The 14,190-nt window shown below is 36.8% G+C and overlaps 1 protein-coding gene across 1 annotated transcript in view; it reads right to left on the bottom strand.

The window, feature by feature from the left end:
- Positions 1-14,190, bottom strand: part of LOC122800743 (maltase-glucoamylase, intestinal-like) — a 1,506,799-nt gene that overhangs the window by 1,270,759 nt on the left and 221,850 nt on the right. The window contains exon 8 of the mRNA XM_044069982.1: positions 8,929-9,028. Coding sequence (XP_043925917.1) covers positions 8,929-9,028 — 100 coding nt within the window. The remainder of the gene's footprint in view (positions 1-8,928; positions 9,029-14,190) is intronic.

Below are 14,190 nucleotides of genomic sequence, written 5' to 3'. Positions count from 1 at the left end.
GTATGATTAAGACGTTTTGGACATGGTGTTCAGCAATACAGAATGCACTCTAAAATTATATGTGACTCCCAGAAAATCAGTACAGGGCAAGATTAATTATGTTTCAATCCAGAATCAAGTCAATGAAATGGGAATACCCATTTGACTGAAATACACAGTGACACTAGCTACACTGTAGAAAAGGAAGAATGTTTTCCTCTGATCACTTGAAGAAAGCATAAACATTTATTAACCCAATGAGCATACAAAACAGTGCAACCAAAATATAGAGGGTAAATATTTAGGTTATTACATAGTCATTGATGACCAAGGAGTGATAAAATCTCCTGAAAAGATAGGGATAAGAAGGGAAAGCATGAGAGGGGGATAACGGACTCTTTGGACACAGTGGAGTAAATTTCCATACTTCCCCAAACAAACCAGAAAGAATGGGTTCAAAGGCTGTTCTTATCTCTGCAGGGCCACCTTGGAGAAACAGAGCAAGGACAGGCATTACCTGCAGAAAGCAGGAGTCAAGCAATAGCAAGAATTGGGGACAAGAATAAATCATTGAACATGACAATATTAGTTTGCTCAGCAGAAGCCAGGAAATACTAATGGATTCCTGTAGGTATCTCGTAGGGATGTAGAGAATAGAGAACTCAAGAGCATTTCAGGCCTGCAATAATATTTGGGATTCCCAAAAACACAAAGACAGACAAAGCTACACATCTGCACTCATTATATGGGCAAGGAAATAAGAAACTGCAGGTCTTGCAATGTATGTGGAGAGCATTTTCAAAGGTCTGATATTCATGCACCCTATATGCTTAAGTGAGTCTTTGGTTCTTGGAGTTTTTTTACTCAGATTAAGACTAAATTTAAGGAAAACTTTTGATTTTATACTGATGATCGTATTAATTTATAAGTGGTTATTCCACATGATGTTGATTTACAGATACATTGATAGTTCCTTTTAAACATTCATTATTTGGATAGGAATGTGACTAATAATACCTGTGAATTTTGTAATTTGAGCTTCATAACAATTATGTATTTTCTGTTGGACTTTATTTTTATTAAAACAAGGGAAATGGTATGGGGTCAGTAGTAGTGCTCTCTTATTCAGATTAAGTTTTAGTGAGCAGGTGTGATATATACAGTTCAATTCTTCATTTAGTAACTATTTTCTCTTGTATTTACATTTTGTTGATGATATCTTTTTATGGTCTGCCCATTAAGCAGACTAAATGCATCTCTCTCAACTTTTCATAATTTTGCAGAATATCCACAATTTTGCCTCATATCTTTGGCCTGTTTCTCATATGTTTTATGGTTTTCTCTTTTCTGCCAAATCTTCGATGACTAAAGTCAGTAAATGACAGACATCTAAGTTTCAGACTTCATGTCCTTCAGAAAATGCATGGCAATCATTTGTTATTCTAGTGACTTTCCAACACTTATAAGAGCAATCTGTTCCTGATGTTGGGCATTTGTCCCCCTATAATTTTGGACAGAATTCTTGTCCTATACAAATGAGAGGTGTGGTTCTATAATTTTATGAAATTTGTAAATAATAACAATGATTTTTTTAAGATCAAATTTCACAACACAAAACATGCCTGTCTAAGAGATGTCATAAAGGATAGGAATGGTTTGTGTATTGTAGCTAGTATTTTAGCTTAAAATTTCAAAGTAAACATAAAATGTCAGGAATTAGCTACCATACAGCAGAATTTTCTGGGTTTGGGAAGGAGTGTGACCAAAGAAATGAACAATTATTTTGGAATGCCTCCATCTGAGAACATAGGCCAAAAATAGGCTAGCATTGTGGGCAGGTTAACTCCTCCTTAAGTTTCTCCATATAATTCTATCAGAATCCCAATTAGACTTTGATCTTTATTCCATGTACTGGAACATAAAGCTGTGGCTGGATCATCTAACATAAAGGTACCAGACAATGTGAAGTTTTTTTTCTAATGTAACAGGAGATGGCAACACTTAGGTTTGCGGAAGGGTTGGGTGTGTGACAAAGGGGGATACTGCCAACACAGCTATCTGGAATTTTATAAATAATTATATGTCATTTGTGAACATCAACATAATCTATATAAGATGCTTGTGTTACAACAGTATTAGAATTGCATGTCATGTGCATATCAAACTGCTTGTACAGAAGTGTATGTTGAAAAGGTTTTTGCAAAGTGCTGTTTGAAATGTAACCACAGTGTGCCCTACTGGAATAGAACAGAAATGTGTATACACTATTGTGACTGCTTAAATGTATGTATTTTAACAGTGGAAAATGGACTACAGGAGGTTACCTTCAGAAAAATAGCCGACATTAAATTACTTTATGGCTACACCATAAACTATGATATCTTTCAGTTTCAATCCAGCAAGGAGACACAATGTGTAAAACTAAAATGTAGCAAAACACAAGCCTGTTAACTTTCCTTAAGGACTCCTCTCAAACCTCTTGTAAGAACAGATCCAAAAACAAATGAAACAGAGTCCAAACTGGTCATAATCTTTTATTATAAAATGTAAGCGCTTTCAGGTTAAAAAGCCCTTCATCAGACAAACTGCACATAACCATGACAGTCTTAAATACTAAAACAATTTTTAAAACAACCAGTCACTTTCTATAGTTGACCTGCATTTTCTATAAAGCTTGTTTTAAAGGTACAGAACTATTTAACCCAGGTGGGTTATCAGCTGCCAACTGTATGATCCATCTTAATCCTGCATACTCTGTATCATTAACAATCCCCCCCCCCCCCTTTTCATCTGTGCAACATGCAGAACCATAAAAACAAAAGTGTGATCTGGAAAGTTAGAAACATGCTGGCATAATGCATTGTGTTTATCCTTCTGTCTAATGGATGACAAGTGGTGTAGTATTCATGTTTTTAACATAATTAGTTTTTCCAACATAAAAACTCGGATATGACTTACAGCATGCCAAGTAAACCACATTCTCTGTGTGGCAATCTGCATAAAACTCAAATGTATATTTTTTATTCGTAACAGGATGTATAAAGTAACTTAAACCATTCACATTTGAACATGCTTTACAATGCCTGCAGGGAAAGTCCCTGTTCTCATGTGTGCAGAGGAAACATTGTTAGCCTTCTTATATTTTAACCCAGGTTCTATGCATAGCATATCTTTTATGTTACTATTTCGCTATAAAGTAAATCTAGGTGTCTCATCTAAAAAATCTTTTATGTGACTATCACTTCTTAGTATCTTCCAGATTTGCTTAATAATATCACATATACCATACACATTATTACTATAACGTAGCATTACCTTGGGGTTTTTTTGCATAGTTAACAGATAACTTCAACTTATCTCCCTGCTGCTCTTTATTATCAGAAAACCATGGGCTTGCTCTTGCTTCCCTACTGGATATTATGTTGTTCTAAGTTTTTTCTAAGTTTGCCTTTGAGTACCTTTTTTCCTTAAGATGTTCATTTAACATATCAATTTCTTTGTGAAACTCATTATTATCTGTGTACTGCCGAGAAACTGTATATCCTTGGCCTTGCATAATACTATGAAAACTATGCCTAGGATGCATACTGTGTGCATTCAAATAATGATTTCTCCAACATTGTTCCTATGCAGGGTAGTATCCAATTTGACAGTTACATTTTTATTTAACGTGATATCTAAAAAGGCAATGGTCTCCTTGTTGTACTCTACTGAAAACATGAGAAAATCTGTAGTTTTCTCCAGGTAATCAACAGAATTCAACAGTTCAGCACTGCCCTGTGCCCACAACAAAAACTATCATCAACAAATCTGGCATAGATGCTAAATTCTGTCAGCTTCTAGCAGTTGGGGTTTCACCAGGGATAGAGTAAGATGACAATAAATGACATCATTCTGCAAGCTATCCAAGCAGTAATATTTGAAATATTAATTTGAGAATTCTCTTAGTGAGACAGAGCATTCTGCATTATGTCTTGGAACTGACAACAGCAAGATCCACTCACCACATCTGCCTTGCTCTGTAAGTAAATTTATAGGGTATAGCAACTCTCTTAGATATAGTAAGGAATATAGCAAAGCTTAGTTTAGATATTTTTCTTTATTTATTTGAGACTGTCCTGCAATGTTGTTTTAAATATCTCCTGTGATTTTGAACTCTGATGTCACTGTGAATAGATATTTAGTGTTGTCTTGTTCTTTTATTATTTAGTATCACATATATTTAAACCTTTTCATTGTGGCTGATCTTTGTAGAGATATTTAAGTTTTGAGAGTACTTTCATATTTATTTGGTGACACTGTGAGGGCCACTTCTAATAGCCTTGCTCTTGGTCAAACTACCATTTATATTAATATTAATATAAATATAAATATTAATATTATACAGTAAGTTTGGGAACTCTTTGTTAAGGGCCTTAAAGTAGCTGATAATGAGTTGGCTGGTGGCAGTGATAACTACCTTATAGTCTAGCTAGTAAACATGTGCCAGCCTTTACCAGGTGTGTGTGTGTGTGTGTGTGTGTGTGTGTGTGTGTGTGTGTGTGTGTGTGTGTGTGTGTGTGTGTGTGTGTGTAAATCAAGCAAAAAGTATGTGTGTCAGCTACTTGGCTAGGGACAAGAAGCACTGCTTGGACAAAGAGGGTGCTAGAGGTCTTGGTTTGGCCACTCAACTGAGATTTGAGAGGAGTGTTATTGGGGATCTTGTGGAAAATGTGAGAAACCAGCCCTAGACTGACTGTGGTCTCTGTGTGCTCTTAAGGGAAATACAATTGATGCAGAGAGCTGCATCTAGAAGTACTGTGTGTGTACTTGTTATTCTCCCAGTGGATGTCCCCCACTGATGCCAGTGGTGAGGATTGAGGATCCTTGATTACTGATCCAGCAGTGCATCATCACAGGGTGGTTCAAACTTCAACTCTATCAGATTGGCAAAAAGAGCACAAGTCTTGTCAGTAGTAAGTGCTTATCGGTTTGAAGATGAGCTAGCACAAAAAGTTACAAAATGCCTTGTTGGTTTTAGCAGTTTTAGCAGACATAGTGGATTATTTTTTAAATAGTTATGCTAGCCTTCTACTCTGAAACTGCATTCATCTTGGACTTAAGACTCTTAAAAGAACTTGTACTGACTTTATTATAAAAGCTATTTGGTCTAGATGTGTTGTTTAAGGTCTCAATTTCATATATAGAGAAGGTGATGAATGTATCAAATCATGAAAACAATAACATTATCTGCTGTGACAATGCTTAGAAGTTTTAAGTATGGGTATAATTGTAGAATTATTGCAGGGTAAAAATTAGGCCATACCATTTTAATTTAATCCAGGCACTGAAGATATTTAAGATAAGTAACTGTAGCCTGCAGTCTTTAAAAACTTTTCTGCAATGTGGAAAGTTACATCCAGACATGTGTAATATTATGATCAGATAAAGAGCAAAGCTGAAATAACTTAGCCTGTAAGTCTTGAACCAGTATTGAAGAAATCTGCCAAAAATCTAACTTGCTATACTGTGAGCCTGATGGATAGAGAAATTATAGCTTTGACCCCAAGATTGTGAAATTGTATTATTCCCTACATATTCGAAAGAGGTAAGGTGTCCATCAACCGGGCCAGCATAGTGATGCAGTGGATAGCAATGCACCTCACAGCAAGATGATATCTAATTTGATTCTCAGCTATGCTATCTTCTGTGTGGCATCTGCATGTCCTCCCTGTGTTTGTGCGAGTTTCCTCCAGGTGGTCTGGTTTCCCTCCACATTCCAAAGACATGCAGTAGGTGGACTGGACACTCTAAACTGGCAATAGTGGGAGTGTATATATGAGTGTGTGGTATGGAAGAACAGCTGTGGTAGGGCTAGCCATCTGGCAATGTGAAACTTGGGTCTTGATTGATTGTCAATGTTGAGGTGACATACTGACCTCAGGTGCAAAAATGGGAAAAGGGGTTGTGGCTGGATTGTTGTCTCTTGTTCAAACTTTATTAAGAGCACATATCTTAAGTGGGATAATGTAACTCTGCACATTTATAGTGAAATATTTAACTAACATGATTAATAAGCATAAGAACAACAATAAAGTAAATCTTTCTTTAACTACTTAAACAAGCTCACCAGGGTATAAAAATAAGCATTAAGCAAATCACATGTATGTTCTATGTGCTCCAGTTCTTGATCATGGGTTGCTGTGGTTAACCAGTCATGTAAGCAGGCAGTAGACTAAGTCATGAGATGGTCATGTATCCAAAACAGGAACTGTAAATCAATTTTTCTGTGATGCTACACATTTTTGAGTCACACACGGAATTTTTCAGTTTACCTAAGAAGCTGCTTTGACATCTCCCAGTACAGCCAGAAACATTCTTTTGCTTAGTAGTTGTAGCTGTAGAATATGTGCCAGAGTCTCAGCTGTCTATCATGGTGTGACATACCTGATTACTTTGTCATTGTTCCCCGTGACATGGAAGAAGCTACTAATGCAGAGATCAGAAAGTTGTTTTGTAGCCAACATATGAATTAAAGTTGTGGGAGTCTGAGTAATCATTAAAAGATCTGTTTGTTTGTAATCACTCTTTGCCTTCTGCTTTCTGTCAACTATCATCCCATTCCTGGATAATCATCCAACTTGTTCCCCATAAATACAGCAAATGTCAAACAATAGGGGCTGTCTCTGAGACAGCCATTATAGATGGTTTCAGAGTTTTTCTTCTTTTGGATGTACCATCCATGTGAATGCTCAACTTAAAGAGAGGGTAATGTGCAGTCCACTGACTGCATTTGTAGTCACTTCCATAAGCAACATTGCTAGCAAACAGTATCACCCCTCCACTCAAGTATGGGATGCTGATCCCCTAAGAAATTGCATTTTTTCATGTGCTACCCAAGTGCCTGTTACCCTCCCCAAACTGTGGGAGAGGCAAGTGGGCTATAACCCTTCACCCTCTTCTTTTATGGTCTTTGTCAAGGTTAGCATTAAAGTAACTGGGGTTAGAAGGTGCCAAGTGCCAATGGAATGGTGGTGTAGAGAGCTGACTAGCAATCAAAAGGTGTAGAGTTTGAACTGCAAGCAACCAGCTTGGCTGGGAGCAGTGCAAAGTCAAAAATACTAGTCACATGAGTCACAGTAAGGGCAGCATCCCTCTATCTACTCTGGCTAAGTATCTCAAAACCTGAAAAGTGATGGTACAGACTTCTGCATCAAAGGCTCTGCATTTTGTTGTGATGCCATTGTAGAATCCTAGTAAAGTAGACAAGGCAGCGATCCAGTGCAAAGCCCTTCCCATACTTTAATGGTGTCTGGGATCCATAGCTGGTCAGTAAATTGAAATCATTGGAAGATGATCTGCTAAGTGGCTTAACAGTGACAGCAGGTAGCTTAAATGGTGCCATGTGCCCAATTATGATTCCAGGTACAGGTTGTTGTAAAGCTGCAGGTAACTTGGGTTGGAGTTACTCACCATGTCACTACTTTCCAGTCTTTGTTTTAATCACGAATACCACAGATTGTTATGCTCTGTCTGTTTTCCCAGATATTTAGGTCTAGAATGTAGGTTAATCAGGTAGACCCTAACAGTAGCCTGTGCAAACTCTATTTATGGAACTTGAAGCTACACAGATTTTCTCAGAAAGCTGGCACAATCAGAGATCATTTCTGTTTCTTCCTGATTAACAAGCACAAGACATTTCAGTTCTACTGTTTCCAAAAGTGCTTAGCTAATCAGCTTGGTTAGTTGATTCATTTCTGTTGTATGTTTGTGTTGTGATGTGCTTTTGTCTAGTGTGCACCACATGCTACTTTAACAAACTTTGGAGTTGCTTATTTATATGTTTGGCTGACATTATAACAATGAGCTATTAATTATTGTGATAAAACAGAAGCTGGCTGCACTCTGTACACATACAAAAAGAAAAGATAAAAAATGAATAAATATACAAACCAAATTACATGTACAGTAAATCAAAATGCTATCAGTTGATAGTTTGTTCTTCAGTCTGTTTTGGAAAAGGTACTCTGATACTACTATCATACACTCTGTACCCCAATTTACTTTGTACTACATGCGATACTACCATCATACACTCTGCACCCCCCTTTACTTTGTATTATACTACCATCATACCCTCGGTACCCCCAATTACATTGTATTATATCTGATACTATCATCATACACTGGTACCCCCATTTGCTTTGCATTATATCTGATACTACCATCATACACTCAGTACTCCCATTTACTTTGAATTATATCTGATACTACCATCATACACTCTGTACCACCATTTACTTTCCATTATATATGGTACTACAGTCATACCCTTGGTATCCCCATTTACTTTGTGTTATATCTGATACCACCATCACACCCTTGGTACCCCCATTTACTTTGTATTATATGTGATACTCCTATCATACACTCTGTACCTCCATTTACTTGGTATTATATCTGATGTCACCATCATACACTCATTACCCCCAATTTACTGTGCTGAGGCCCCACAAAGTATAACACTTCAGAGGTATAGTGGTCTCAAAATTAAAAAGATTTAGTGTGATGGGTAACCTACTGAGGTAAGGCTTCTGCATCACTGCAAGCTCTCCTGAATCCTAGGGCATGAGCTCCAGTCTCTTGAATACCAACTGTATGTTCTAAAATTAAACAATTGTACTTCAGTTCATTAGAATAAAAAATACTGTCAATGATTGTTTGCAAATAAATAGAGAATACTCTGGGGCATGATAGGAAACTAATCCACCTCCCAAAACAGACTTTGCTCAAATTTAAGCTTTAAACCTTTTTTCACCAGTAGTACTGAGGTATTTCACAATCTGATTATATATTGACAGATGCAAATGTGAGTAATAACTAAACAGAACAATTAAAACATGAAAACCGATAAAAAAAGAAAAATGTGGCCAGTGATATAAAGACTACATACACTTGTTTATTACTCACCCATTGCATTACTGTTTAGTAAGAAAACACCAACAGATGCTCCAGTGTGATCTTCAAGGCACATAAAAAATGTGTAGTGCCCGTATAAATTGTGTGTACCCTAAAAAAGAGGAAGTAGAAATCAGTTTTCAGAAGTGTAGAAGAGAAAGGCATTTCTAACCTCTGAGATGTAATCTGTTCAGAACCACATTATATGGAAAACATAATTCACTTTAGCATTACACCTTATAGAAAAATATTTCTTATTTTTTTATGTTATTTATTTTATATGTATTATTTTGTTGAGTTTGTGTACCTTACTGAATTGCATGGCGATTTTTAGAGCAAACAAGAGAAATGTCTTTGAAGGTGATACATATATGCAGAAATCTGTCATCATGGTAGCTGGATTTTATAGTCTGGTACAGTGTATACAGACACAGACATCTCAAAATACAGTAAGGTATAACAGCACTGAAAATTAGAACAATACAGCAGTTTATAATAAAGACCAACAGAAAATTAAGTTAAAATTGTGACCCAATTTTTTTAAAACAAATAAATATACATTTTTGACTTGAAACAGGTGAATGGAATGCATTCTGTGGAAACAATATCAATATAATTCTTATCTTTTCCCCTCTAAAATGACAGAAAACAAAAAAAGCATTTTAAATACTGATATTAAGTTGAAAATCTGAAAGAAAAATATGATGTGAATTTATGCATATTTTCTGTGGTAAAAGAAGTCTGCAACTAATGATTTTCAGTGTTTACTGAGAGTAATACATCACCTTTTCTCCCCTAAATTCTGTTTTCACCAGGGATGGAGCAAATATTTGAGCCAAAATTAGGGTTGTCCCTAAAAATGTATGTACAGTTGAGAGATATAAATAATAGCAATGCAATTTTACCACAAAATATGCCATTACATTGTGTGCTTAACAAAAAAAAAAAAAAAAAACAGACAAAAGAAAACTGTAGGGTGATATTATTCATGCAAGTTATCTATAATGGGATGAAAGGAGACTGGTGACTTTTATTAGTCATTATATTATTTGCAACACCAATTCAACGAATAAATCCACAAAAATGAGTGTAGAGGAGGCAGACCACTTCTTAAAACCACAAAGCATGTTTTTTATTTAATAAACAATAAAATATATAAGCGCTTTCGTCTCAATATTCCAGAATTACAGAGACTTCATCAGATACAAATTTTAAAACAACCCAGAAAAGTTTTCTTTTATTATTAAATAAAAAAATGTGCTTTGTGGTTTTAAGAAGTGGTCTGCCTCCTCTGCACTCATTTTTGTGGATTATATTATTTGCCCAGTTTAGCTCCCATCTTTCCTTAGTTGTCCCTGCTTATATACTGGGCACTGGATTTCAGAATTTACTTAAAGATAACGGACACTACTCAGAAACATGGTGTAACATGAGGAAAGATGCATACACCTTAGAAGGGCATATCAGGGGCCAGTGAAATGTTTAGTAAATGGTATACATATGATTCAGACCCAGCATGCTGTGTTACCTATTTGTGTATCTGTAGTACTCCACATATGAGGTACGCATATTATTGACTCCATTGGGACTGCACATAGTACAGATCACCCATGACGTACAGGTCATTCACAAGTACAGAAGTCCACTGGTGTAGCAAGCTTTTCTTTTCTGCTAGTATGTTGCTCAGAATACATAACTGAGCAACATATCAGAACTGAATGTAAAAAAAACAAACAAACAATCAAACAAAAAAAATTACTCCAAAAATTCCACCATGTGTTTTTTGGATAAGCATTAACAGCAACAATGTTCCCTCTGGTGCGGGCATCTTTATTACCACAATCAGATTTTGTCTCTACCCCAAACATTAAGGTTTGTGAGCTTCTGTACAGGAGCTACTCCAGCCTGAGATATTCCCTTTACCATAAAAAGGTAACGACCACAGTTTCACTTTCATGCCTAATGCATGTGGATTCTTTACGAATCTCTTACGTGTGAAAGAAGAGCACAGTACCAAGGCTACAATAACTAAATAAGGCAGAATTCACATTACAAAATAGCCACTTAGTAAGGTATTTTATAGCTTAAGAAATAGCTACTTGGTAAGATAGTTCATAAATTATTAAGTAGCTGTTCCCTGCTACACCTTAGTAATGTATAATATACCTTAAGAAATGATTACTTGTTAACGTAGTACATCCCTTGCTATGTAGCTATTCCCTGCTGGACAGTACTATTCAGTGACGTCTCAACCTCCCCATCTTTAAGCACCATTGCATATAGTATGGTCTCTTCACTAAGCACCATTTGAAGAAGTTGATAGGCTTCTGCTCTCCATTACGGCAGTCTGTGTCTCCAAATCAAGACAATGAAGGAAGGCTCATGAAACATAGCCTGTAGAATACATTTATGCAACTGTTCACTGTTTATGGAATGATTAAACCTAAACTTTGATACTCCTTGAGCAAGTGCAGCTTTCTTAAGGTCAGTTATTTGAAATGGAGAAAGATTACCATTACCTCAAAAAGGTAGTGATCTGCAGGTAGTAATGTAGTGAGGACAATGATTTCTGCATGCAAAAAGATGGGGTAAGGTAAATCTTTCTTATGTTGTTTGAAGAACTGGGGATACAAATGCTGACCCCAGATAGAAGAGTGGAAGTTGTAGTAATATTTTTTCCATACAGTACTGTAGCATGAATTTCACTTTCAAAGTAATATTTACATTTTTAGAGATCATGAGAGGAATTTGTCTCTCTTTTCTTCTTCATACACCTTTCTTATGGTTCATTATAAGAAATGCTGTGCTTCGAAAGCTGACTAGAGCAGCAGCCTCTCGTATTTCTGCTGAAGAATAATATTCCCGCTGACTTGTCACCCCTGCATTTTGATTGTTAAAGTTTGACTGATGGATGTTTTCAAATCTGGGACATCACAATGTTTAAACATAGATGTCTAATTTAAACAACTTTATTGAACATACAAATAACACAAAGACATACAAAATTCACAGCAGACCATTCTCAGCAAAAAGGAACATCAAAATCAAAGAATAAACAAAACTTATTTTAAAGTGACTGTGCCAATGGTTCAATAAAATGTATTATAACTCATTAAAGACATTGCATTTCTCAAGATTCAGTGTAGTCTTGCAAAGTCTGATAACACAGCAGTGCAGACTTTTGAAATCTCTGCTTTAGTTAAATTGCTTTATCAAATGCTCAGTGCAACCACAGCATTAGACAGTTCCAAAAGCATGTAGAAAATGCAAGTATTCATCCCAGACTCAAGCTTAATAAAACCAGAAAAATAGGTGTGGACCTCTTGGGTTTTTGATCCTGAGTTATGCCTGCCTGGAGGCCCGGACTCAAGCTTCATAGAGAATATCTAGCTAAAATGTTTAATTTGTGGTGGGTGAAGTCGAGAATTGACATGCCATAGCTGCATCTGAATGCATACTTGTTCATATGTTTTGGCTATCCTTATAATCCCAGAAGATAATAAAAAATGTGTCAGATCTTTTAGTTTGAGGGATACACACCATAGGTGACAGCTGCCAGAAGTAATACTTTCTTAAAATTCATAACAGTACTGTGTGGGACGGATTTAAAAAAAACATCACACATCTTTGCACTGAAACTAATTCTTATTTAAAATAGCAGTCATTAAAGCTTTTTTCCATTTATATTTATCCTTCAGGACATTTTCAAACCTGGAATTTTAGATGCTTTATATATTACTGACATTGAATCCCTTGACAAATGGGGTACCTTGCTCCCAGTTTAAACTTAACTATAATAGGATTCCCAGCTTTATGTATGTAATGGATAATAGTTTTAGGTTTAGGGATAGGTATTAGGTTAGCTGACATTGAAATTTCAGTTTAAGTCTAATCAATTTCCTTTTAATGGTGAAAATCAAACCCTGTACCTTGTGTCTTTGAGATAAACAACTTAACCATTATGCAAACTCCTGACCCCATTTAGGGATACTGCTGCCAATTGATTTGACAAGGTTCGTGTTTGCTAAAGCACTAATTGAGAGTAAAAACAGGAGTCTGTGAAACAGATCAACTGAGAACAGACCAAAGTATAAAGTTCATGGTAGTTCACTGGATACAGAAAAAGTACAGTTTTGTACCTACCATAAATGTAGATGTTCGACTGTATACCCTGCTGCAGTCATCACACTTGGGTTATCCTGCCGTCAGGCGGTCCCGCAGTCGGCCCGAATTCCAAAGTCTTGGTCCGGCATCGGTTGCTGTCGCTTCTTCCCTGATGTCAGTGCACCAGGGGTATATAAGAGGCATCCGACGCCATTTTCTTCAGTTTTTCTTGCCCCAGATGTCAGGTGCCCCCCAAAAGGTGGTCAGTAGATAGTACCAATAATAAAAGATTAGCACAAACAAAACATCCCTCCAGCTATAAGCAAATACACCACAAAGGTTTTAGTTAGGTCAGAGGGGATGAAGGGAGGGTAACCTGGACTGCAGCAGGGTATACACTCGAATATCTACATTTATGGTAGGTACAAAACTGTACTATGTTCATCGTGTTACCCTGCTGCAGTCATCACACTTGGGTAGAATCCCAAAGCTAAGGATGGGAGGTGGAGTCAAACAGGGTTAGAGGAGGCTAGAAGGCCCTGCAAAACTGCAGTGGCGAAGCCAGCTCTAGTTTTAGAGTAAAGTGGCAAGTGATAGTGTTTGGTGAAGGTGTGTACTGAACTACAAGTTGCAGCTTCCAGAATATCCTTGGTTGGCACCCCCCTAAGGAAGGCTGTAGATGTAGCTGCTGCCCTGGTAGAGTGGGGCCTTATGCTAGCAGGAACTGGTTTTCTATGGTGGGTGTAGCAAAAACATATGCAATGTCCTATCCATTTGGAAATGGTCTGTTTAGAGATAGCCTTTCTTTGTGATGCTGTAGCATAGGATACAAAAAGCTGGTCAGATTTTCTGAAAACCTTAGTTTTATCCAAGTAGTAACGTAGCTGCCTGTGAATGTCCAAAGAATGCAGCAGTCTTTCTCCTTTGTTCTGTGGATTTGGAAAGAAGGTGGGTAAATGGATGGTTTGATTTAGAGCCACACTGGATACCGCCTTAGGCATAAAGGAGGGGTTAGTTCGTAGAGAAACTCTGTCTTGATGAAAAATGAGGAAAGGCTCCACTGACATTAGTGCCTGAAGCTCTGAGATTCTTCTGGCTGAAGTAATTGCTAGCAGCAGGGCAGTCTTCCATGATATAAACTTTAAGTCAGCTGAGAAAGCTTGTTCAAAA

Source organism: Protopterus annectens, chromosome 4.part1, assembly GCF_019279795.1.
Source record: "Protopterus annectens isolate FY-2018-M chromosome 4.part1, PAN1.0, whole genome shotgun sequence".
Lineage (NCBI taxonomy): Eukaryota > Metazoa > Chordata > Ceratodontiformes > Protopteridae > Protopterus > Protopterus annectens.
Note: the sequence above shows the minus strand (reverse complement) of the source record. Positions and strands in the feature narration are given on the sequence as shown.